The sequence below is a fragment of the Pseudophryne corroboree genome, chromosome 5 (genome assembly GCF_028390025.1).
Source record: "Pseudophryne corroboree isolate aPseCor3 chromosome 5, aPseCor3.hap2, whole genome shotgun sequence".
NCBI lineage: Eukaryota > Metazoa > Chordata > Amphibia > Anura > Myobatrachidae > Pseudophryne > Pseudophryne corroboree.
This window is the reverse complement of record NC_086448.1, coordinates 795,552,600-795,579,557: the sequence shown is the minus strand read 5'-3', so window position 1 is coordinate 795,579,557 and position 26,958 is coordinate 795,552,600. Positions and strand designations below refer to the sequence as shown.

Below are 26,958 nucleotides of genomic sequence, written 5' to 3'. Positions count from 1 at the left end.
TTTTATCAAAGTTTCCTTAAACTTATCAAGTGCTGCAGTCTCATTGGCATTTCAAGTCACATGATCATATCAGTCGCTTTCTGTAATTGGTTTGTATTTTCAGAAACAGATTTGAAATTATGAGCAATTTAAAAGTAATTAGCAAAGATAAATGATGTCACTAAACTATCAACTGGACTGTCGTATTAATGTCTGGCTTTAATGATGTCAAAAGACGACAACATAACGTAATCTCGACATTCGAGAAGTTGAGTCTGGCCTCAAAAATAATATTAACTATATACCATAAAAAAAAAAAAAGAATGGTCAGCATCAGATTAAATATATTTTAATTAAAAATTGTCATCCTTATAATGATACGAGTTGGATTTGTGGTCTAACCCGTTCGCGGACATAGGAGACTGCCACGCATCGCTCTGGGTTCAGTCACTATGTAGAATAGTCATAACATTCCAAAGTCTTTCCACGCAGTAAGTGTGATGTGTACAAATAAGTCGGGAGTAAAAGGCAAGTGATCAAAGCCTTCCAAAAATAAAATAATAATAAATTGTATAGGTTTCTTTTTTCTCTCAATGGGATGCAAACTTTTTGGAACACAAACCAAAAAGGGACAGAATCAAAAGGATGGAGTTTCGGTCCACGTTGCGTTTGAGAAGACTGTAAGCGGTGTACTCCGGCCCTCGGGAGAATATGTCAGCAGATAATTGTAGCTACTGCTGGTTGCATACGTTGTCTTATGGATTCAGTAGAATTGTTCATAAAAGTTACAAAGAAAATATTAAAAAGTCATTTGTTTTTTTTTAAATCCTTCACAACTCTTTCCTCACGATTTCACTGCTCTCCCAGCCGAAATCCATGTCCCCAGTTGTGTCTTCCGCCACCTGCTGCTGCCTGATCGTCTGCTGCTCGTCTGGCACTCGCAGGGGGGATGCCGAATCCCGATATGCCTCCTCTTCTGCTTGGGAACCAGTTGTACCTGAGCAGAAGACAACAGCGAGTCTTACACATTCACAATCTTAACATGGTGCGTCAGTATAGTCACGCATTTCACAACTGCGAACTCTTTCAAGCATACTTAGGGGGATATTCAATTCTCACCGATTAAGCTTCTGGTGATATTTTTCGATGCTTCATCGATGTTTTTTCACCCGGAAATACGCAGGTTTTTTTTGGTAGAAACAGCACTGTTTTCGGGTGAAAATGGGGTTGTTTTCGGGTATTTTGCTTCGCCTGCCGGAGGCAGGTGAAACAAATCACCGTAAAGCCACGGCACGCGCCAGTTTATTGGGGCAAATTAGATAGCCGCCCCCCCCCCCCAGCGATACTTTTACACCCGCAGTTGGTGCAGGTAATTGAATATCCCCCCTGAATTAGCTCAATGCCAGCTATTTAACACGTGGCTTGGGGAAAGGCTAGTCAATAAAAAAAAACGCCTTTTCCCCCCCACACCTAAAATCGGGGATTACAGTGCAGGAACACACTGATTTTGTGGAAACAATTGGGTTTCCAGCGTGTTTACCATTGATGGAGCAGTTTTCTTGCTGCTGATGAAGCTGCAATGAATAGTACACTATTGGAGACTCAGGCGCAGGGTAATTACTACCAACGGAACCGGACCTATGCGGCAACTAGCAATTACTGAATATGCCTGTTTAAATTAGAGATGAGCGGGTTCGGTTTCTCTGAATCCGAACCCGCACGAACTTCATGTTTTTTTCACGGGTCCGAGCAGACTCGGATCCTCCCTCCTTGCTCGGTTAACCCGAGCGCGCCCGAACGTCATCATGACGCTGTCGGATTCTCGCGAGACTCGGATTCTATATAAGGAGCCGCGCGTCGCCGCCATTTTCACACGTGCATTGAGATTGATAGGGAGAGGACGTGGCTGGCGTCCTCTCCATTAGAAATTAGATTAGAAGAGAGAGAGAGATTGTGCAGAGTCAGACAGAGTTTACCACAGTGACCAGTGCAGTTGTTGTTAGTTAACTTTTATTTATTTTAATATAATATATCCGTTCTCTGCTATATCCGTTCTCTGCCTGAAAAAAAACGATACACAGCAGCAGCCAGTCACACAGTGTGACTCAGTCTGTGTGCACTCAGCTCAGCCCAGTGTGCTGCACATCAATGTATAAAAGGCAAAGCTTATAATAATTGTGGTGGAGACTGGGGAGCACTGCAGGTTGTTATAGCAGGAGCCCCCAGGAGTACATAATATTATATTAATTTAAAATTAAACAGTGCACACTTTTGCTGCAGGAGTGCCACTGCCAGTGTGACTAGTGGTGACCAGTGCCTGACCACCAGTATAGTAGTATATTGTTGTATGTATTGTATACTATCTCTTTATCAACCAGTCTATATTAGCAGCAGACACAGTACAGTGCGGTAGTTCACGGCTGTGGCTACCTCTGTGTCGGCAGTCGGAACTCGGCAGGCAGTCCGTCCATCCATAATTGTATTACAATATATACCACCTAACCGTGGTATTTTTTTTTCTTTCTTTATACCGTCGTCATAGTGTCATACTAGTTGTTACGAGTATACTACTATCTCTTTATCAACCAGTGTACAGTGCGGTAGTTCACGGCTGTGGCTACCTCTGTGTCGGCAGTCGGCAGGCAGTCCGTCCATCCATAATTGTATTATTATTATAATATATACCACCTAACCGTGGTTTTTTTTTCATTCTTTATACCGTCGTCATAGTGTCATACTAGTTGTTACGAGTATACTACTATCTCTTTATCAACCAGTGTACAGTGCGGTAGTTCACGGCTGTGGCTACCTCTGTGTCGGCAGTCGGCAGGCAGTCCGTCCATCCATAATTGTATTGTTATTATAATATATACCACCTAACCGTGGTTTTTTTTTCATTCTTTATACCGTCGTCATAGTGTCATACTAGTTGTTACGAGTATACTACTATCTCTTTATCAACCAGTGTACAGTGCGGTAGTTCACGGCTGTGGCTACCTCTGTGTCGGCAGTCGGCAGGCAGTCCGTCCATCCATAATTGTATTATTATTATAATATATACCACCTAACCGTGGTTTTTTTTTCATTCTTTATACCGTCGTCATAGTGTCATACTAGTTGTTACGAGTATACTACTATCTCTTTATCAACCAGTGTACAGTGCGCGGTAGTTCACGGCTGTGGCTACCTCTGTGTCGGCAGTCGGCAGGCAGTCCGTCCATCCATAATTGTATTATTATTATAATATATACCACCTGTGGTATTTTTTTTTCTTTCTTTATACCGTCGTCATAGTGTCATACTAGTTGTTACGAGTATACTACTATCTCTTTATCAACCAGTGTACAGTGCGGTAGTTCACGGCTGTGGCTACCTCTGTGTCGGCAGTCGGCAGGCAGTCCGTCCGTCCATCCATAATTGTATTATTATTATTATAATATATACCACCTAACCGTGGTTTTTTTTTCATTCTTTATACCGTCGTCATAGTGTCATACTAGTTGTTACGAGTATACTACTATCTCTTTATCAACCAGTGTACAGTGCGGTAGTTCACGGCTGTGGCTACCTCTGTGTCGGCAGTCGGCAGGCAGTCCGTCCATCCATAATTGTATTATTATTATAATATATACCACCTAACCGTGGTTTTTTTATACCACCTAACCGTGGCAGTCCGTCCATAATTGTATACTAGTATCCAATCCATCCATCTCCATTGTTTACCTGAGGTGCCTTTTAGTTCTGCCTATAAAATATGGAGAACAAAAAAGTTGAGGTTCCAAAATTAGGGAAAGATCAAGATCCACTTCCACCTCGTGCTGAAGCTGCTGCCACTAGTCATGGCCGAGACGATGAAATGCCAGCAACGTCGTCTGCCAAGGCCGATGCCCAATGTCATAGTACAGAGCATGTCAAATCCAAAACACCAAATATCAGAAAAAAAAGGACTCCAAAACCTAAAATAAAATTGTCGGAGGAGAAGCGTAAACTTGCCAATATGCCATTTACCACACGGAGTGGCAAGGAACGGCTGAGGCCCTGGCCTATGTTCATGGCTAGTGGTTCAGCTTCACATGAGGATGGAAGCACTCAGCCTCTCGCTAGAAAACTGAAAAGACTCAAGCTGGCAAAAGCACCGCAAAGAACTGTGCGTTCTTTGAAATCCCAAATCCACAAGGAGAGTCCAATTGTGTCGTTTGCGATGCCTGACCTTCCCAACACTGGACGTGAAGAGCATGCGCCTTCCACTATTTGCATGCCCCCTGCAAGTGCTGGAAGGAGCACCCGCAGTCCAGTTCCTGATAGTCAGATTGAAGATGTCAGTGTTGAAGTACACCAGGATGAGGAGGATATGGGTGTTGCTGGCGCTGGGGAGGAAATTGACCAGGAGGATTCTGATGGTGAGGTGGTTTGTTTAAGTCAGGCACCCGGGGAGACACCTGTTGTCCGTGGGAGGAATATGGCCGTTGACATGCCAGGTGAAAATACCAAAAAAATCAGCTCTTCGGTGTGGAGGTATTTCACCAGAAATGCGGACAACAGGTGTCAAGCCGTGTGTTCCCTTTGTCAAGCTGTAATAAGTAGGGGTAAGGACGTTAACCACCTCGGAACATCCTCCCTTATACGTCACCTGCAGCGCATTCATAATAAGTCAGTGACAAGTTCAAAAACTTTGGGTGACAGCGGAAGCAGTCCACTGACCAGTAAATCCCTTCCTCTTGTAACCAAGCTCACGCAAACCACCCCACCAACTCCCTCAGTGTCAATTTCCTCCTTCCCCAGGAATGCCAATAGTCCTGCAGGCCATGTCACTGGCAAGTCTGACGAGTCCTCTCCTGCCTGGGATTCCTCCGATGCATCCTTGCGTGTAACGCCTACTGCTGCTGGCGCTGCTGTTGTTGCCGCTGGGAGTCGATGGTCATCCCAGAGGGGAAGTCGTAAGCCCACTTGTACTACTTCCAGTAAGCAATTGACTGTTCAACAGTCCTTTGCGAGGAAGATGAAATATCACAGCAGTCATCCTACTGCAAAGCGGATAACTGAGTCCTTGACAACTATGTTGGTGTTAGACGTGCGTCCGGTATCCGCCGTTAGTTCACAGGGAACTAGACAATTTATTGAGGCAGTGTGCCCCCGTTACCAAATACCATCTAGGTTCCACTTCTCTAGGCAGGCGATACCGAGAATGTACACGGACGTCAGAAAAAGACTCACCAGTGTCCTAAAAAATGCAGTTGTACCCAATGTCCACTTAACCACGGACATGTGGACACGTGGAGCAGGGCAGGGTCAGGACTATATGACTGTGACAGCCCACTGGGTAGATGTATGGACTCCCGCCGCAAGAACAGCAGCGGCGGCACCAGTAGCAGCATCTCGCAAACGCCAACTCTTTCCTAGGCAGGCTACGCTTTGTATCACCGCTTTCCAGAATACGCACACAGCTGAAAACCTCTTACGGCAACTGAGGAAGATCATCGCGGAATGGCTTACCCCAATTGGACTCTCCAGTGGATTTGTGGCATCGGACAACGCCAGCAATATTGTGTGTGCATTAAATATGGGCAAATTCCAGCACGTCCCATGTTTTGCACATACCTTGAATTTGGTGGTGCAGAATTTTTTAAAAAACGACAGGGGCGTGCAAGAGATGCTGTCGGTGGCCAGAAAAATTGCGGGACACTTTCGGCGTACAGGCACCACGTACAGAAGACTGGAGCACCACCAAAAACTACTGAACCTGCCCTGCCATCATCTGAAGCAAGAAGTGGTAACGAGGTGGAATTCAACCCTCTATATGCTTCAGAGGTTGGAGGAGCAGCAAAAGGCCATTCAAGCCTATACAATTGAGCACGATATAGGAGATGGAATGCACCTGTCTCAAGTGCAGTGGAGAATGATTTCAACGTTGTGCAAGGTTCTGATGCCCTTTGAACTTGCCACACGTGAAGTCAGTTCAGACACTGCCAGCCTGAGTCAGGTCATTCCCCTCATCAGGCTTTTGCAGAAGAAGCTGGAGGCATTGAAGAAGGAGCTAACACGGAGCGATTCCGCTAGGCATGTGGGACTTGTGGATGCAGCCCTTAATTCGCTTAACAAGGATTCACGGGTGGTCAATCTGTTGAAATCAGAGCACTACATTTTGGCCACCGTGCTCGATCCTAGATTTAAAGCCTACCTTGGATCTCTCTTTCCGGCAGACACAGGTCTGCTGGGGTTGAAAGACCTGCTGGTGACAAAATTGTCAAGTCAAGCGGAACGCGACCTGTCAACATCTCCTCCTTCACATTCTCCCGCAACTGGGGGTGCGAGGAAAAGGCTCAGAATTCCGAGCCCACCCGCTGGCGGTGATGCAGGGCAGTCTGGAGCGACTGCTGATGCGGACATCTGGTCCGGACTGAAGGACCTGACAACGATTACGGACATGTCGTCTACTGTCACTGCATATGATTCTCTCAACATTGATAGAATGGTGGAGGATTATATGAGTGACCGCATCCAAGTAGGCACGTCACACAGTCCGTACTTATACTGGCAGGAAAAAGAGGCAATTTGGAGGCCCTTGCACAAACTGGCTTTATTCTACCTAAGTTGCCCTCCCACAAGTGTGTACTCCGAAAGAGTGTTTAGTGCCGCCGCTCACCTTGTCAGCAATCGGCGTACGAGGTTACATCCAGAAAATGTGGAGAAGATGATGTTCATTAAAATGAATTATAATCAATTCCTCCGCGGAGACATTGACCAGCAGCAATTGCCTCCACAAAGTACACAGGGAGCTGAGATGGTGGATTCCAGTGGGGACGAATTGATAATCTGTGAGGAGGGGGATGTACACGGTGATATATCGGAGGGTGAAGATGAGGTGGACATCTTGCCTCTGTAGAGCCAGTTTGTGCAAGGAGAGATTAATTGCTTCTTTTTTGGGGGGGGTCCAAACCAACCCGTCATATCAGTCACAGTCGTGTGGCAGACCCTGTCACTGAAATGATGGGTTGGTTAAAGTGTGCATGTCCTGTTTTGTTTATACAACATAAGGGTGGGTGGGAGGGCCCAAGGATAATTCCATCTTGCACCTCTTTTTTCTTTTCTTTTTCTTTGCATCATGTGCTGATTGGGGAGGGTTTTTTGGAAGGGACATCCTGCGTGACACTGCAGTGCCACTCCTAGATGGGCCCGGTGTTTGTGTCGGCCACTAGGGTCGCTAATCTTACTCACACAGCTACCTCATTGCGCCTCTTTTTTTCTTTGCGTCATGTGCTGTTTGGGGAGGGTTTTTTGGAAGGGACATCCTGCGTGACACTGCAGTGCCACTCCTAGATGTGCCCGGTGGTTTGTGTCGGCCACTAGGGTCGCTAATCTTACTCACACAGTCAGCTACCTCATTGCGCCTCTTTTTTTCTTTGCGTCATGTGCTGTTTGGGGAGGGTTTTTTGGAAGGGACATCCTGCGTGACACTGCAGTGCCACTCCTAGATGGGCCCGGTGTTTGTGTCGGCCACTAGGGTCGCTTATCTTACTCACACAGCGACCTCGGTGCAAATTTTAGGACTAAAAATAATATTGTGAGGTGTGATGTGTTCAGAATAGGCTGTAAATTATGTTTTTTGAGGTTAATAATACTTTGGGATCAAAATTACCCCCAAATTCTATGATTTAAGCTGTTTTTTAGGGTTTTTTGAAAAAAACACCCGAATCCAAAACACACCCGAATCCGACAAAAAAAATTCGGTGAGGTTTTGCCAAAACGCGGTCGAACCCAAAACACGGCCGCGGAACCGAACCCAAAACCAAAACCCGAAAAATTTCCGGCGCTCATCTCTAGTTTAAATCATATTATTTCCCTTTAACTACAAGGTTACATTTATTTAACTGGGAAAGAAAACTGCAGAGTACCAACTACAATGTGTGATAGGATTATAGATAATCAGAATTATCTGTACAAGACAGAACGGTGTATCCTTTTTTCTCTGGTTGTTTCATTTGTTTTCCTACAATAAACCATTGGCTGGAGTAAGGGGCTATCTCCTTTCCATGTTTTGTTGTGTGCACATATTTTATAATCAATATGGGAAAGACGTTATTCTGCATACTTTGGACTTGGGGTTTTCAGACAACTTTCCCCACCTTCCAATATTTTGGAGCACCATGGCTGAAAATGCTCAAAACAGAGCCAAATTAATGGCATGAAGAAATGTTTTGACCCCACCAACAACCTATACTTAGAGGTGTTCCTCATTAAGAAATGTGCACGTCTTCATAACGGATAACGGATATTCTACTAGTTTAAAATACTCATTTAATTGGTCCCAAATCTCGAAGTCTGATTAAATGGTTGGAATAGAGGTTGTTTTGTGACAGCTTGGGAGTCCGGGGGCAGCACATCCTATCATCTCTCCGCAGAGCGCAGACATGCCAGGGGATAAAATTACCCCATCATAATCGTCAATGATCGGGAGACCCCAATTCCTCCACTTGATAGGGGTTGTGCTAAACAAGATGTTTGGTGCAGGTGTTTCTCCCCCCCCCCCCCCCCCACTTAAAAGTAACATTTGTAGCAAATTGATAAGAGGGATCAGGACTCGAACCTGTAATGTTTGAAATGAATATAGCAGCGTGTGCCAGATATTCATTCTGTCACACCGCGGGAGGTGGAGGGGTTTAAATCACACTTAATAGTGTTAATTATACGCATCGTTCTTTTAATACACTTGAACGGAAAGCATCTGGTGCCACTGACTTATCTACTGTTCATTTGAGAAATACAGCGACACCTCTTGTGTAATACTTTTGAAATTTCTACTGTAGGTTTCAGTGTAAGTAGAAAATTTGTTTCCTTCAGTCCCCCTAAGCAGTAAAGGATACAGCATCACAGGACTTAGCGACAGGCCCACTTCAGGCTTACTCAGAACACGTTGCATCTATAGTAAGTGAATTAACTCTCGATGCATAATACATGGAACTATTGTCCAATGAATATACATTTCATTTCTGGGCATTATATAGTGATATTTCCACGATTGCTCTTTTAGCAACTTATCCAAAATCGACTCAATTCTAATTTTAATCTGCGCTGTTTAACAGTCACATGGATACAAAATACATGTACTCTATTGGAACTTAAACCTGACCGAGAGGCATCAGGCCTTTAATGCGGCAAAACCAGGTTGCGCTTTGGTCAAGTCACAGGTTATTACATCTGGCTCTTTACGTGACAGTAACTTTTACTTACAGAAATTGTGGTGTGGACAGAAAGTTCCTTCCTCCGAGATCCATGGGATATTTAAACATCAGAAAGAAGTAAAGATGTCCCACCAAATTTCCAATCAGTTCATTAATGATCCTTCAACAAAGAGAGAAATATACAGAGGTTTCAGACGCATGATGGAAAAATAGATATCCTGCCCTACAATTTCTCCAGTCTCGGTGGATGCGTGGCGTGATGGCGGACATATACACTGGCATAGTTTCAGAACCAGGGACAATTACATACCACCAGCGGTCAGCTGGGTTTTGGTGGCGTTCTATTCTGTCAGACAGCCACGGCTGTTCAAACAGACAACTATAAGCAGTAATAATAAATCGAAATGCAGACAGGTGTGAATGCTATTATGTCCAGGGAATTGCACTCAATTAGGTGTTATTACATGCAACCATCTGTTCAAATACATACCCCCAAGGGTGATGGGCACCTGGCACACCTGCCAGTCACACTCTTCGTCATAGTGTCATAACACTGTTTCTATATTACCCACTATTATATTTCTATTATTTTCAGCGATATAGAGGTCACTAAAGAACCAGGACTATAAACGTTGGGGGCACCTGTGTGGAACAGGCATCTCAACGAAAGCTATCTACTCAAAGACCCATAAGGGGAGGAGGATGGAAATAAGAATGTACAAAAAAAAAAAAAACCAGACAAACTGTTAGTTGACAAAACAGGTTATATAAAACTTTTTTTTTTTTTTTCTTTTTACTTACGATCCCCCAATAATGTAGTTGAATCCAAGAATCACCCATGGAAGATAGCAAGCCTAGCGTAGCAGGGAAATAAGAAACGCTGCAGTTAGTGCGGCTTCAGTTCCTCTACCATTCTGTGCGCAGCAGAAACGCCTATCCCTATCTATGCCAATATGGCATCCCGTCTGCAGACTAGGGGCTCATACGTATATGCAGAGGCTAAATATTACTTTTATGGCTTTTGGTTCAGAGATTATGGGCGGGATGTAATCGCATCAGAGATTTCGGAGGTGCGAAATACCAGCTGATCTCAGACTTTTTTTTTTAAAGGGGCAATCACTTTTTTAAAGGGACAATTACTTACAAGGCAAAACCATGTCTTGTAAGTGATTGACCCTTTAAAAAAAATAAGAATTTACTTACCGATAATTCTATTTCTCGGAGTCCGTAGTGGATGCTGGGGTTCCTGAAAGGACCATGGGGAATAGCGGCTCCGCAGGAGACAGGGCACAAAAAGTAAAGCTTTAGGATCAGGTGGTGTGCACTGGCTCCTCCCCCTATGACCCTCCTCCAAGCCTCAGTTAGGTACTGTGCTCGGACGAGCGTACACAATAAGGAAGGATTTATGAATCCCGGGTAAGACTCATACCAGCCACACCAATCACACTGTACAACCTGTGATCTGAACCCAGTTAACAGTATGATAACAGCGGAGCCTCTGAAAAGATGGCTCACAACAATAATAACCCGATTTTTGCAACTATGTACAAGTAATGCAGATAATCCGCACTTGGGATGGGCGCCCAGCATCCACTACGGACTCCGAGAAATAGAATTATCGGTAAGTAAATTCTTATTTTCTCTATCGTCCTAGTGGATGCTGGGGTTCCTGAAAGGACCATGGGGATTATACCAAAGCTCCCAAACGGGCGGGAGAGTGCGGATGACTCTGCAGCACCGAATGAGAGAACTCCAGGTCCTCCCCAGCCAGGGTATCAAATTTGTAGGATTTTACAAACGTGTTTGCCCCTGACTAAATAGCCGCTCGGCAAAGTTGTAAAGCCGAGACCCCTCGGGCAGCCGCCCAAGATGAGCCCACCTTCCTTGTGGAATGGGCATTTACATATTTTGGCTGTGGCAGGCCTGCCACAGAATGTGCAAGCTGAATTGTATTACACATCCAACTCGCAAAAGTCTGCTTAAGAGCAAGAGCACCCAGTTTGTTGGGTGCATACAGGATAACAGCAAGTCAGTTTTCCTGACTCCAGCCGTCCTGGAACCTATATTTTCAGGGCCCTGACCACATCTAGCAACTTGGAGTCCTCCAAGTCCCTAGTAGGCGCAAGACACCACAATAAGCTGGTTCAGGTGAAACACTGACACCACCTTAGGGAGAGAACTGGGGACGAGTCCGCAGCTCTGCCCTGTCCGAAAGGACAAACAGATATGGGCTTTTTTGAGAAAAAAACCACCAATTTGACACTCGCCTGGTCCAGGCCAGGTCCAAGAGCATGTTCACTTTTCATGTGAGATGCTTCAAATCCACAGATTTGACTGGTTTTAAACCAATGTGTTTTGAGGAATCCCAGAACTACGTTGAGATCCCACAGTGCCACTGGAGGCACAAAAGGGGGTTGTATATGCAATACTCCCTTGACAAACTTCTGGACTTCAGGAACTGAAGCCAATTCTTTCTGGAAGAAAAATCGACAGGGCCGAAATTTGAACCTTAATGGACCCCAATTTGAGGCCCATAGACACTCCTGTTTGCAAGAAATGCAGGAATCGACCGAGTTGAAATTTCTTCGTGGGGCCTTCCTGGCCTCACACCACGCAACATATTTTCGCCACATGTGGTGATAATGTTGTGCGGTCACCTCCTTTCTGGCTTTGACCAGGGTAGGAATGACCTCTTCCTGAATGCCTTTTCCCTTAGGATCCGGCGTTCCACCGCCATGCCGTCAAACGCAGCTGCGGTAAGTCTTGGAACAGACATGGTACTTGCTGAAACAAGTCCCTTCTTAGCGGCAGAGGCCATAAGTCCTCTGTGAGCATCTCTTGAAGTTCCGGGTACCAAGTCCTTCTTGGCCAATCCGGAGCCATGAGTATAGTTCTTACTCCTCTACGTCTTATAATTCTCAGTACCTTAGGTATGAAAAGCAGAGGATGGAACACATACACCGACTGGTACACCCACGGTGTTACCAGACCGTCCACAGCTATTGCCTGAGGGTCTCTTAACCTGGCGCAATACCTGTCCCGTTTTTTGTTCAGACGGGACGCCATCATGTCCACCTTTGGTAATTCCCAACGGTTTACAATTATGTGGAAAACTTCCCCATGAAGTTCCCACTCTGCCGGGTGGAGGTCGTGCCTACTGAGGAAGTCTGCTTCCCAGTTTCCATTCCCGGAATGAAACACTGCTGACGGTGCTATCACATGATTTTCCGCCCAGCGAAAAGTCTTTGCAGTTTTTGCCACTGCCCTCCTGCTTCTTGTGCCGCCCTGTCTATTTACGTGGGCGACTGCCGTGATGTTTTATCCCACTGGATCAATACCGGCTGACCTTGAAGCAGAGGTCTTGCTAAGCCTAGAGCATTATAAATTTACCCTTAGCTATATTTATGTGGAGAAAAATCTCCAGACTTGATCACACTCCCTGGAAATTTTTTCCTTGTGTGACTGCTCCCCAGCCTCTCGGGCTGGCCTCCGTGGTCACCAACATCCAAAACTGAATGCCGAATCTGCGGCCCTCTAGAAGATGAGCACTCTGTAACCACCACAGGAGAGACACCCTTGTCCTTGGATATAGGGTTATCCGCTGATGCATCTGAAGATGCGATCCGGACCATTTGTCCAGCAGATCCCACTGAAAAGTTCTTGCATGAAATCTGCCGACTGGAATTGCTTCGAAGGAAGTCACCATTTTTTTTTTTACCATGGCCCTTGTGCAATGATGCACTGATTTTAGGAGGTTCCTGACTAGCTCGGATAACTCCCTGGCTTTCTCTTCCGGGAGAAACACCTTTTTCTGGACTGTGTCCAGAATCATCCCTAAGCACAGGAGACTTGTTGTCGGGATCAGCTGCGATTTTGGAATATTTAGAATCCACCCCTGCTGTTGTAACAGTATCCGAGATAGTGCTACTCCGACCTCCAACTGTTCCCTGGACTTTGCCCTTATCAGGAGATCGTCCAAGTAAGGGATAATTAAGACGCCTTTTCTTCGAAGAAGAACCATCATTTCGGCCATTACCTTGGTAAAGACCCGGGGTGCCGTAGACAATCCAAACGGCAGCGTCTGAAACTGATAGTGACAGTTCTGTACCACGAACCTGAGGTACCCTTAGTGATAAGGGCAAATTTGGGACATGGATCCCGGTTCGTTATCACTGCTCTGAGTGACTCCATCTTGATTTGAACCTTTGTAAGTGTTCAAATTTTTTTAGATTTAGAATAAGTCTCACCTAGCCTTCTGGCTTCAGTACCACAATATAGTGTGGAATAATACCCCTTTTCTTGTTGTAGGAGGGGTAATTTAATTATCACCTGCTGGGAATACAGCTCGTGAATTTTTTCCCATACTGCCTCCTTGTCGGAGGGAGACCTTGGTAAAGCAGACTTCAGGAGCCTGCGCAGGGGAAACGTCTCGACATTCCAAACTGTACCCCTGGGATACTACTTGTAGGATCCAGGGGTCCTGTACGGTCTCAGCGTCATGCTGAGAGCTTGTCAGAAGCGGTGGAAACGCTTCTGTTCCTGGGAATGGGCTGCCTGCTGCAGTCTTCTTCCCTTTCCTCTATCCCTGGGCAGATATGACTCTTATAGGGACGAAAGGACTGAAGCTGAAAAGACGGTGTCTTTTTCTGCAGAGATGTGACTTAGGGTAAACACGGTGGATTTTCCAGCAGTTGCCGTGGCCACCAGGTCCGATGGACCGACCCCAAATAACTCCTCTTCCTTTATACGGCAATACACCTTTGTGCCGTTTGGAATCTGCATCACCTGACCACTGTCGTGTCCATAAACATCTTCTGGCAGATATGGACATCGCACTTACTCTTGATGCCAGAGTGCAAATATCCCTCTGTGCATCTCGCATATATAGAAATACATCCTTTAAATGCTCTATAGTCAATAAAATACTGTCCCTGTCAAGGGTATCAATATTTTTAGTCAGGGAATCCGACCAAGCCACCCCAGCTCTGCACATCCAGGCTGAGGCGATCGCTGGTCGCAGTATAACACCAGTATGTGTGTATATACTTTTTATGATACTTTTCCAGCCTCCTGTCAGCTGGCTCCTTGAGGACGGCCCTATCTATAGACGGTACCGCCACTTGTTCTGATAAGCGTGTGAGCGCCTTATCCACCCTAAGGGGTGTTTCCCAACGCGCCCTAACTTCTGGCGGGAAAGGGTATACCGCCCATATTTTCTATCGGGGGGAACCCACGCATCATCACACACTTCATTTAATTTATCTGATTCAGGAAAAACTACGGTAGTTTTTTCACATCCCACATAATACCCTCTTTTGTGGTACTTGTAGTATCAGAAATATGTAACACCTCCTTCATTGCCCTTAACGTGTGGCCCTAATAAGGAATACGTTTGTTTATTCACCGTCGACACTGGATTCAGTGTCCCTGTCTGTGTCTGTGTCGACCGACTAAAGTAAATGGGCGTTTTAAAAAACCCCTGACGGTGTTTTTGAGACGTCTGGACCGGTACTAATTGTTTGACGGCTGTCTCATTTCGTCAACCGACCTTGGCGCGTGTTGACATTATCACGTAATTCCCTAAATAAGCCATCCATTCCGGTGTCGACTCCCTAGAGAGTGACATCACCATTACAGGCAATTGCTCCGCCTCCTCACCAACATCGTCCTCATACATGTCGACACACACGTACCGACACACAGCACACACACAGGGAATGCTCTGATAGAGGACAGGACCTACTAGCCCTTTGGGGAGACAGAGGGAGAGTTTGCCAGCACACACCAAAAACGCTATAATTATATAGGGACAACCTTATATAAGTGTTTTCCCTTATAGCATCTTTTTTATATATTTCTAACGCCAAATTAGTGCCCCCCCTCTCTGTTTTAACCCTGTTTCTGTAGTGCAGTGCAGGGGAGAGCCTGGGAGCCTTCCCTCCAGCCTTTCTGTGAGGGAAAATGGCGCTGTGTGCTGAGGAGATAGGCCCCGCCCCTTTTTCGGCGGCCTCGTCTCCCGCTCTTAACGGATTCTGGCAGGGGTTAAATATCTCCATATAGCCCCCGGAGGCTATATGTGAGGTATTTTTAGCCAAAAAAGGTTTTCATTTGCCTCCCAGGGCGCCCCCCTCCCAGCGCCCTGCACCCTCAGTGACTGCCGTGTGAAGTGTGCCGAGAGGAAAATGGCGCACAGCTGCAGTGCTGTGCGCTACCTTAAGAAGACTGGAGTCTTCTGCCGCCGATTCTGGACCTCTTCTCGTTTCAGCATCCAGGCTGTACCTGTGATCGTCCCTCTGGAGCTAATGTCCAGTAGCCAAGAAGCCAATCCATCCTGCACGCAGGTGAGTTCACTTCTTCTCCCCTAAGTCCCTCGTTGCAGTGATCCTGTTGCCAGCAGGACTCACTGTAAAATAAAAAACCTAAGCTAAACTTTTCTAAGCAGCTCTTTAGGAGAGCCACCTAGATTGCACCCTTCTCGGCCGGGCACAAAAATCTAACTGAGGCTTGGAGGAGGGTCATAGGGGGAGGAGCCAGTGCACACCACCTGATCCTAAAGCTTTACTTTTTGTGCCCTGTCTCCTGCGGAGCCGCTATTCCCCATGGTCCTTTCAGGAACCCCAGCATCCACTAGGACGATAGAGAAAATAATAATGTCTGAGATCGCCCGGCAACTCGCACCTCCATCGATCTCGGACGCCATTACATCCCGCCGCTTGACAATATACAGGATCCAGGTCCTTCATTACTTCTCTACAACAAGATGAGCATCTCTGCCGCCGCGCTGGCTGTACATGGAATTAGCGCTAGTGGCTGTGTCTTACAGCCGTTATAGGACACATAGTACAGGTCACTTACATACCTTAAATCTTGTTCCAAACCAGAAAGACACAATGGTATCTCTGTTCAGCTGGGACCAGACGTAGAGAACGGACATGATCATAGGAATCATCAACAGCTGAAGAGGAAAACAGGAGACACAACATAATCTATATTGTATCCCTTCAAGTGGTATTTACTAACACCAGGTGATGTTGCTGTGATATCCCCTAAGCGTGCGAGCGTAGAACAACTCATTCAGAACATGTACTGCGCAGAATGTATGATCAGGTCAGGTCAGGTCAGGTCCTGAAGGAGGATTTTTATTGGACGGTTTCCAATTGCAGTCTTTATGCTAATTATTGCTTTCATTAATCATATTAGTAGTATTGTAATTAGCAAGATTTCTGATTAATCCATCATTTACATCAGGGTTCATTGAACATATGCCCAGGATAACTACTCTAAGGGGTATATTCAATTGAAGTCGAAAACTGCCGTCTGTCGAAAAGACGGCAGTTTTCGACTTTTTAAAGGTCGAATCCTGATTCGACCTATTCAATATATCCCTAAATTTTTAGACAAGTCGATGAATTCGACTTGTCGAAAAGCATGTGGATCGGCGGAATAGCTGCCGATCTACGTGCTTGTGTCGAAAACAGGGCCAAAACAGACAGGTTTTGGCCCCCTTTTTGACCATCTCAGTCCGACATCAAAAAGATGTCGGACAGATGCGGACCCAGAGGAGGAGGGGGGGATTGAATAGGGGTTGTCGGATCCATTCCGACAAATACAATCTTATTTCATATAGGGGTACATCGGACACCTTCATTTCCCAGCATCAGTGATAGAGGAGCCGATCATCACTAGTATGTGCTGCCGGGGAAACCCTGCTCCTTCCACAACTTAAAGATCAGTCTCTGGCTTTAAAATGGTCTTTAATTCCCCTCTCAATATCATAACCCTACCCCTGCCATATGACGACATGCCCTCACTTATACACATCACACAAGAAACTACAATCCACAGCATAAGGAAACCGATCTATAAATACTCTGTGCAGCTGTGAGCATTCTAGTGAGCTAATTGCTGTGTACAAGGTTTTGAAGTGGGAAAATGTAGCCAGAGTGCAGATCTACAGAATGGGGACAAAACGACAGCGTGACCATAATATGACACCAAAAACTTTGTGCATATGAAGCAATGTTTTTTTAATGGCAACAGAGAAAGAGCTAAAATAACATTTTTAACATTTTTCAAAGCTAGAGCAACATTCTTACCTGCATATCCATTATCAATCCAGTTATCTTGTATTACAAAGTTAAGGGAACTTTGACATAAGAAATACACAACGGTCTGCAACAGCAAAACTTGACAAATAAAAACCCAATAGAAACACCTGGTAAAGAGTTCGTAACCCTCGCCTATTCCCAGGAATTACTGGGCACTCCGTCTGCTGTGGAACTACAGAACCCAGCATTCCCCAGAAGTTAGGGCATGCTAAAGCTGTGGCAGGGCATGCTGGGATGTGTAGTTTCACAGCAGCAGATGCGCTGGATGTTGCCTATCCCTGTTATAAAGGATAGTTCACAAAATAGGCAGAAGTGTCAATTGTGTACTTTGAATATTAAACTCAAGAGAGGTGTGTGTGTGTGTGTGTGGGGGGGATAATCCAACTGCGGGCTAAATTCTTGCGCCGGAAAGTTAGCGTAGCAACAGCCGCACTTTATGGCAGCTTGATGGCACGTATTAGTTTGCAGCCCCATGTGCGAACTCAGGGAAGAGATCAGGCCCCGAGATGCGGTGCCACTGCTGGCATTTCAATGCACCCTTCGCCCGCAATAGGATTCACCATAATGGATGAGTTGTATATTTAAGACAATACAGGTCGTCAGATCATACAAAGAGGACACTGGCATGGGACTCCATAATCCCTACAAGCAGAGCAGGTCAGTGTGTAGCGCCTGCACTTGGAGCCTAATTCAGATCTGATCGCAGCAGCAAATTTGTTAGCAGTTGGGCAAAACCATGTGCACTGCATGGGGGCAGATGTAACATGTGCAGAGAGAGTTAGATTTGGGTGGGGGGTGTTCAATCTGCAGTCTAAATTGCAGTGTAAAAACAAAGCAGCCAGTATTTACCCTGCACAGAAACAATATAAACCACCCAAATCTAACTCTCTCTGCACATGTTACATCTGCCCCCCCCCCCCCCCCCTGCAGTGCACATGATTTTGCCTAACTGCTAACAAATTTGCTGCAGCGTTCAGATCTGAATTACCCCCTTATACACCTTTTCCACTAGCTTAAAAAACACGGGTAAATGCACGGGGGCACGCATTTACCCGTTGTTTTGCAAGTGGAAAAGGGTCCCCCCGCAAAAACCTGGATCAGGTGACCCGTGAATCCTACCGGGGTAGGACAAGGGAATGATCCGGGTAGGGTTGTAGTGTGAATGGGAGCCGTGTCGATGCGACACAGCTCCCGTTTACACTGTATGGAAGGGCGGTGCTGGGAGATCATGTGATCTCCCAGCGCCGCCCCTGCCACGTCACTAGCAGCGTCACCAACCCGGCAATATGCCAGGTTGGTGACTGCTGATGGGAAAGGGGGCTGAGCACGGGCCGCAGCCGGGTAGCACCCATATCGGGCTCCCGGCTGCGACCTGTGCTCATAGGTGGAAAAGGGGTATTAATCTTCCTGCAACTTCCTGAGTTTCTGTTTGTCATAGAACCTTAATTTTTTTAAAAACTTTTTTAAACCATGCAAGTCTAATGCTGCCATGCTCACATATACATTCGGTAGCCCAGAAGTTACACATTATAATACACACCCCTATGGGGCTGAAAAACGTAAAATTTACAGACAATGCAGGATGCTGTTTGCCATCACCCACACCTCTCCCCTAATTGAAGTTTAGAATGTAAGATCTCATAAGCAGGGCCCTCAAACCTCTTGTGCTTATCCTTCTCTTACTTAAACCATCCTCGACAGCACCTAATCCCGCGGTGTTCTGCCACTCTGATACTAATGTCAGTGTTATTTACCCCGTACTTGTTCTGCAAGTCACTGTTGTCCCGTTTTGATTTTAATTTGTACTCTGTAATTGGGTGCTGCAGATCCCTTGTGGCGCAATATAAATAAAAGATAATAATAAAAAATTCTTGAGAAAATCAGTCATAAAACCAACTAATCGCTCCCTGCCTAACATCCCCTGCTAATATGTCTCAGGCTAGCGGCACACAGGTGCCTACAGAGGGGCTCCTTCCTCTAGCACTCGCCTACTGTGTGTCTGCAAATACAGCAAGTTCCAATGGGCATAGGACTTGTTCTAATTGGCTGCCATAGCCAATGTCATGTGACCAAACAGATAACCGGTTTCTATAGAAAATGTGTACACAAAGATGAAGCCTAAATTACAGGTCAACAAGACAACTAAACTAGATGTCTTCATTTAGGGATTTAAATGGATATTCCAGAGCTTTGTTTTAGTTTTGGCCACAGAAACCATTACAGTGACTGACTGCATCACATTAACATGATGTAACCTAGTACCTGGTAAGCCATGCATACATAAGATTACAGAATGACCAACTGAATATGCACAAAATATAGACTTACAGCCAAATAAATGCAGCCAGAGAATCGGTGCAACAATCTCCCTGCACGGCATCAGCTGCTGGGAGGCCGCGCTGCTGCACGGCATCACAGCCCATTTCGCCGATCACTGGTTGGCTGCATCTCGCAAGGTATGTACTGCATTTCCCCTGTTCCTGGGGATGAACAGGGAAACATTTTCCTCCCCAGGGAAGTATCACAGATATTGTGTGGCCAAACCTAGATATTTCACTACTGCGGTGGAGGCACCACCTTAATCGCTATTTCTGCTGTACATGGTAATAAGAAAAAGCCAAAGTTCAACAGTTTTCCATGAAAGGATACAACAATACAAATCCAATTAAACAGGAGCATGAACAGGTAATCTGCAGGTCTTCCATCAAATGCACCTGGAAGACAGGGGAGATGATTAATGTTTGGGGATGTTGAAGTATAGGTAGTGTTATTACATACATACATGGAGGGGGGGGGGGGGAGAGATAGAGAGAGAGAGAGGGGGGGGGGGAGAGAGAGAGAGAGGGGGGGGGGGAGAGAGAGAGAGACACACACAGCTGGTTCCACAAGATGGTAGAGAGGGGAAACCTAATAGATATTGGGGTGACGGGGAGGATGTGTCAGGAGGTACAGACACTGTAGGAGTGTTGGATAGGTGGAAAGGATACAGAAAGAGGTGGGTCATGGAGACCAATGGATGCAAGGCGTGCAGAAGTGGTACAGCGGAGGGGGTAGTACGGCGGAGGGGGTAGTACAGCGGAGGGGGGCTGGGAATGTTGAAACAAATGGAAGTAGGCAAGTAAAAAAAAAAATAATCTAAATATATACGTGAGCTAGACAAAGTTGATGAAGGAATTGTGGGACAGGACCTGGTGGGCGATGAGTGACGGTAGGTGAAGGTGGAGAGTAGAGACTGAAATAACATCAGGAACATCAGTAATAAATTACCTGTTTCAAGCCGCGTTGAATACTGATATAAGAAATACAAATTCACCATGTACAGAAATCCAGTGCCAGGCCCCACAGGGAAATAAAAGGTTGACGTTATGGGTCTCCATATCTGTTCCGATAGAAAACGCAGTATGCATGATGGCGACAGGTCTTACAGTACATTCATATTACATTCTATCAGACCTGAATATACAGGAAGCCTCCATAGGGATCACTTTCCCAGCCATAATAGCCAATCGCACTTAAAATCTCACAACTGGTATTTATTTAAAACACACCTTTAAGATAGCTTTATTATTTATGTTATGAGGATAAACTATCATACAATCTCAAATATTTAATTTGGTAAGGTGGAGCGGTAGGTGGATGTTCAGTCAGCAGGTGCGGGGTTGCCACAGGGTGAGTCTGCAGGTGCGGGGTCGCCACGGGTGAGTCTGCAGGTGCGGGGTCGCCACGGGTGAGTCTGCAGGTGCGGGTGTAGGGATGGGAATCTATTGTCAAAATATCGGTCTAATCGATATTTCTCGATGGATTTTAAATGATTCCACCATCGATAGTGCCAACACAATTCTATTGATTCTTCACCCAATGGAGTCTATTCATAAAGCAGTGAAAAGCATGGAGAAGTGAGCCTGTGGAGAAGTTGCCCATGGCGACCAATCAGCTGCTTTGTAGAGTTGTATAGTATGCAAATTATAAATGTTACTTCAATGCTGATTGGTCGCCATGGGCAACATCTCCACTTGGCTCACATCTCCACACTTTTCACTGCTTCATGAATAGACCTCATAATCTTCTATGCCTTCCATGAGCAGAGGCCAGAACCAGGACACGGATGTCTAATGCACGGCATACATTATGTAGTTATCAGCAGTTCAGGCAGATAGTTGCATAGCATATGTCCACAACTTATCAGCGATAATTGAATGGTCGGCATGAGAAATCTTTGAAGACGCCCCATTTCGCCGATCACTGGTTGGCTGCATCTCGAAGGGTATGCACTGCATTGCTCCGGTTCCTGGTGATGAACAGGGAAACATTTCCTCCCCAGGGAAGTAACACAGATATTGTGCAGCCATACACAGAGATATTTCACAGTGTATGGCCATATCATCTGCTGGGTTCAGGCGGTTACTTCAAATGTATTTTTCTGACAGACATTAAAGGGTCTATTCAATTGTTTTACCCTGCGGCTACCACCAAGTGGTGCAAAACGAAGCAATTCCATTGCTCCTCGAGAGGTACGAGAAAAAAAAAAGGGTGTTGAAACGCTGCACCATAGCAGTAAGTTTAGCTGATTTAGGCTGCTAAACCCGGTTAGTTTGGCCGTGACATGCGCAATGTGCAAGGGCGCCATAACACAACTGAATTGTGACAATAGTTTGGCAGTCTAAAATGTCCAGTTTAGACTGGATTTTTAGACACCCAAAACAATTGAATCACCCCCTTTACCTGACAATGTATGCCCAGCATTAGACAATGACAGGAAGGGAGACGAGTTTGTGAAACTAACCTGACTCCGATTGGTCAGGTGATGTCAACAATGCACTAGGGGGCCAGACAGTCATAGCGCGTGCGTACGGGAGGCAGGGGCTCAGCCAGTCATAGCGCGTGCGTACGGGAGGCACCAGTTAGTCATAGCATGTGTATGGGGGGCAGTCAATGTGTATTTAGAGACCTGTCAATCAGTATGGATGGAGGCACTGGACAGTGAGAGTGTATATGGGAGGCAGGGTGTAGTTAGTGGGTATGGAGGCACCATTCACTATGGGTGGAGGCCCCGGCCAGTCAGTCCCGGCCGGTCAGTCAGTGTATGCACGCAGAGGCCCCGGCCGGTCAGTCAGTGTATGCACGCAGAGGCCCCGGCCGGTCAGTCAGTGTATGCACGCAGAGGCCCCGGCCGGTCAGTCAGTGTATGCACGCAGAGGCCCCGGCCGGTCAGTCAGTGTATGCACGCAGAGGCCCCGGCCGGTCAGTCAGTGTATGCACGCAGAGGCCCCGGCCGGTCAGTCAGTGTATGCACGCAGAGGCCCCGGCCGGTCAGTCAGTGTATGCACGCAGAGGCCCCGGCCGGTCAGTCAGTGTATGCACGCAGAGGCCCCGGCCGGTCAGTCAGTGTATGCACGCAGAGGCCCCGGCCGGTCAGTCAGTGTATGCACGCAGAGGCCCCGGCCGGTCAGTCAGTGTATGCACGCAGAGGCCCCGGCCAGTCAGTCAGTGTATGCACGCAGAGGCCCCGGCCAGTCAGTCAGTGTATGCACGCAGAGGCCCCGGCCAGTCAGTCAGTGTATGCACGCAGAGGCCCCGGCCAGTCAGTCAGTGTATGCACGCAGAGGCCCCGGCCAGTCAGTCAGTGTATGCACGCAGAGGCCCCGGCCAGTCAGTCAGTGTATGCACGCAGAGGCCCCGGCCAGTCAGTCAGTGTATGCACGCAGAGGCCCCGGCCAGTCAGTCAGTGTATGCACGCAGAGGCCCCGGCCAGTCAGTCAGTGTATGCACGCAGAGGCCCCGGCCAGTCAGTCAGTGTATGCACGCAGAGGCCCCGGCCAGTCAGTCAGTGTATGCACGCAGAGGCCCCGGCCAGTCAGTCAGTGTATGCACGCAGAGGCCCCGGCCAGTCAGTCAGTGTATGCACGCAGAGGCCCCGGCCAGTCAGTCAGTGTATGCACGCAGAGGCCCCGGCCAGTCAGTCAGTGTATGCACGCAGAGGCCCCGGCCAGTCAGTCAGTGTATGCACGCAGAGGCCCCGGCCAGTCAGTCAGTGTATGCACGCAGAGGCCCCGGCCAGTCAGTCAGTGTATGCACGCAGAGGCCCCGGCCAGTCAGTCAGTGTATGCACGCAGAGGCCCCGGCCAGTCAGTCAGTGTATGCACGCAGAGGCCCCGGCCAGTCAGTCAGTGTATGCACGCAGAGGCCCCGGCCAGTCAGTCAGTGTATGCACGCAGAGGCCCCGGCCAGTCAGTCAGTGTATGCACGCAGAGGCCCCGGCCAGTCAGTCAGTGTATGCACGCAGAGGCCCCGGCCAGTCAGTCAGTGTATGCACGCAGAGGCCCCGGCCAGTCAGTCAGTGTATGCACGCAGAGGCCCCGGCCAGTCAGTCAGTGTATGCACGCAGAGGCCCCGGCCAGTCAGTCAGTGTATGCACGCAGAGGCCCCGGCCAGTCAGTCAGTGTATGCACGCAGAGGCCCCGGCCAGTCAGTCAGTGTATGCACGCAGAGGCCCCGGCCAGTCAGTCAGTGTATGCACGCAGAGGCCCCGGCCAGTCAGTCAGTGTATGCACGCAGAGGCCCCGGCCAGTCAGTCAGTGTATGCACGCAGAGGCCCCGGCCAGTCAGTCAGTGTATGCACGCAGAGGCCCCGGCCAGTCAGTCAGTGTATGCACGCAGAGGCCCCGGCCAGTCAGTCAGTGTATGCACGCAGAGGCCCCGGCCAGTCAGTCAGTGTATGCACGCAGAGGCCCCGGCCAGTCAGTCAGTGTATGCACGCAGAGGCCCCGGCCAGTCAGTCAGTGTATGCACGCAGAGGCCCCGGCCAGTCAGTCAGTGTATGCACGCAGAGGCCCCGGCCAGTCAGTCAGTGTATGCACGCAGAGGCCCCGGCCAGTCAGTCAGTGTATGCACGCAGAGGCCCCGGCCAGTCAGTCAGTGTATGCACGCAGAGGCCCCGGCCAGTCAGTCAGTGTATGCACGCAGAGGCCCCGGCCAGTCAGTCAGTGTATGCACGCAGAGGCCCCGGCCAGTCAGTCAGTGTATGCACGCAGAGGCCCCGGCCAGTCAGTCAGTGTATGCACGCAGAGGCCCCGGCCAGTCAGTCAGTCAGTGTATGCACGCAGAGGCCCCGGCCAGTCAGTCAGTCAGTGTATGCACGCAGAGGCCCCGGCCAGTCAGTCAGTCAGTGTATGCACGCAGAGGCCCCGGCCAGTCAGTCAGTCAGTGTATGCACGCAGAGGCCCCGGCCAGTCAGTCAGTCAGTGTATGCACGCAGAGGCCCCGGCCAGTCAGTCAGTGTATGCACGCAGAGGCCCCGGCCAGTCAGTCAGTGTATGCACGCAGAGGCCCCGGCCAGTCAGTCAGTCAGTGTATGCACGCAGAGGCCCCGGCCAGTCAGTCAGTCAGTGTATGCACGCAGAGGCCCCGGCCAGTCAGTCAGTCAGTGTATGCACGCAGAGGCCCCGGCCAGTCAGTCAGTGTATGCACGCAGAGGCCCCGGCCAGTCAGTCAGTGTATGCACGCAGAGGCCCCGGCCAGTCAGTCAGTGTATGCACGCAGAGGCCCCGGCCAGTCAGTCAGTGTATGCACGCAGAGGCCCCGGCCAGTCAGTCAGTGTATGCACGCAGAGGCCCCGGCCAGTCAGTCAGTGTATGCACGCAGAGGCCCCGGCCAGTCAGTCAGTGTATGCACGCAGAGGCCCCGGCCAGTCAGTCAGTGTATGCACGCAGAGGCCCCGGCCAGTCAGTCAGTGTATGCACGCAGAGGCCCCGGCCAGTCAGTCAGTGTATGCACGCAGAGGCCCCGGCCAGTCAGTCAGTCAGTGTATGCACGCAGAGGCCCCGGCCAGTCAGTCAGTCAGTGTATGCACGCAGAGGCCCCGGCCAGTCAGTCAGTCAGTGTATGCACGCAGAGGCCCCGGCCAGTCAGTCAGTCAGTGTATGCACGCAGAGGCCCCGGCCAGTCAGTCAGTCAGTGTATGCACGCAGAGGCCCCGGCCAGTCAGTCAGTCAGTGTATGCACGCAGAGGCCCCGGCCAGTCAGTCAGTCAGTGTATGCACGCAGAGGCCCCGGCCAGTCAGTCAGTCAGTGTATGCACGCAGAGGCCCCGGCCAGTCAGTCAGTCAGTGTATGCACGCAGAGGCCCCGGCCAGTCAGTCAGTCAGTGTATGCACGCAGAGGCCCCGGCCAGTCAGTCAGTCAGTGTATGCACGCAGAGGCCCCGGCCAGTCAGTCAGTCAGTGTATGCACGCAGAGGCCCCGGCCAGTCAGTCAGTCAGTGTATGCACGCAGAGGCCCCGGCCAGTCAGTCAGTCAGTGTATGCACGCAGAGGCCCCGGCCAGTCAGTCAGTCAGTGTATGCACGCAGAGGCCCCGGCCAGTCAGTCAGTCAGTGTATGCACGCAGAGGCCCCGGCCAGTCAGTCAGTCAGTGTATGCACGCAGAGGCCCCGGCCAGTCAGTCAGTCAGTGTATGCACACAGAGGCCCCGGCCAGTCAGTCAGTCAGTGTATGCACACAGAGGCCCCGGCCAGTCAGTCAGTCAGTGTATGCACACAGAGGCCCCGGCCAGTCAGTCAGTCAGTGTATGCACACAGAGGCCCCGGCCAGTCAGTCAGTCAGTGTATGCACACAGAGGCCCCGGCCAGTCAGTCAGTCAGTGTATGCACACAGAGGCCCCGGCCAGTCAGTCAGTCAGTGTATGCACACAGAGGCCCCGGCCAGTCAGTCAGTCAGTGTATGCACACAGAGGCCCCGGCCAGTCAGTGTATGCACACAGAGGCCCCGGGCAGTCAGTGTATGCACACAGAGGCCCCGGGCAGTCAGTGTATGCACACAGAGGCCCCGGGCAGTCAGTGTATGCACACAGAGGCCCCGGGCAGTCAGTGTATGCACACAGAGGCACCGGGCAGTCAGTGTATGCACACAGAGGCACCGGGCAGTCAGTGTATGTATACAGAGGCACCGGGCAGTCAGTGTATGTATACAGAGGCACCGGGCAGTCAGTGTATGTATACAGAGGCACCGGGCAGTCAGTGTATGTATACAGAGGCACCGGGCAGTCAGTGTATGTATACAGAGGCACCGGGCAGTCAGTGTATGTATACAGAGGCACCGGGCAGTCAGTGTATGTATACAGAGGCATCGGGCAGTCAGTGTGCATACAGAGGCACCGGGCAGTCAGTGTATGTATACAGAAGGCACCGGGCAGTCAGTGTATGTATACAGAGGCATCGGGCAGTCAGTGTATGTATACAGAGGCACCGGGCAGTCAGTGTATGTATACAGAGGCACCGGGCAGTCAGTGTATGTATACAGAGGCACCGGGCAGTCAGTGTATGTATACAGAGGCACCAGGCAGTCAGTGTATGTATACAGAGGCATCGGGCAGTCAGTGTATGTATACAGAGGCACCGGGCAGTCAGTGCAGGGGTGACCGGTGACACGGGGGCGGAGTACCTGGAACTTGTGCAGGAAGTTCTCCGGCCACAGGACCAGGTAGGCGGGGGTGATGAAGCCCAGCTTCCCTATGAGCGGGCAGGCGATGGATGCAGCGAACCAATAGCGGGTGATGAGCGGGATGCTCCGGAACCAGTCCCCGATGTCGGACATGGCGATAGCGGCGGCGGCGGACACCGGACCCGACACCTGCTACCTCAGCGACGTCACGCGCCCACCACTGACGTGTCCGTACCGGGTTCGACCGGTGAGACG

At 48.8% G+C, this 26,958-nt stretch overlaps 1 protein-coding gene across 1 annotated transcript; it reads right to left on the bottom strand.

The window, feature by feature from the left end:
• Nucleotides 1-312: 312 nt before the first annotated feature.
• DERL1 (derlin 1) lies at nt 313-26,958 on the bottom strand. The gene is made up of 8 exons (XM_063924438.1): nt 26,704-26,958; nt 20,534-20,645; nt 19,916-19,980; nt 17,255-17,281; nt 16,018-16,113; nt 9,960-10,012; nt 9,208-9,318; nt 313-976 (listed from the first exon to the last, which is right to left on the bottom strand). Exons 1-8 carry the CDS (start codon nt 26,854-26,856, stop codon nt 832-834), a joined length of 762 nt encoding a protein of 253 aa, XP_063780508.1. The 5' UTR covers nt 26,857-26,958; the 3' UTR covers nt 313-831.

Excerpts from the sequence above, each read along its gene's own strand:
- DERL1 (XM_063924438.1), bottom strand. The coding sequence starts at position 26,856 with ATGTCCGACATCGGGGACTGGTTCCGGAGCATCCCGCTCATCACCCGC. Across the intron at positions 17,282-19,915 it reads TTAATTGGATTTGTATTGTT|ATAACTGGATTGATAATGGA; the intron begins GTATCCTTTCAT and ends TTGTAATACAAG. Across the intron at positions 10,013-16,017 it reads GGTTTGGAACAAGATTTAAG|GCTTGCTATCTTCCATGGGT; the intron begins GTATGTAAGTGA and ends CTGCTACGCTAG.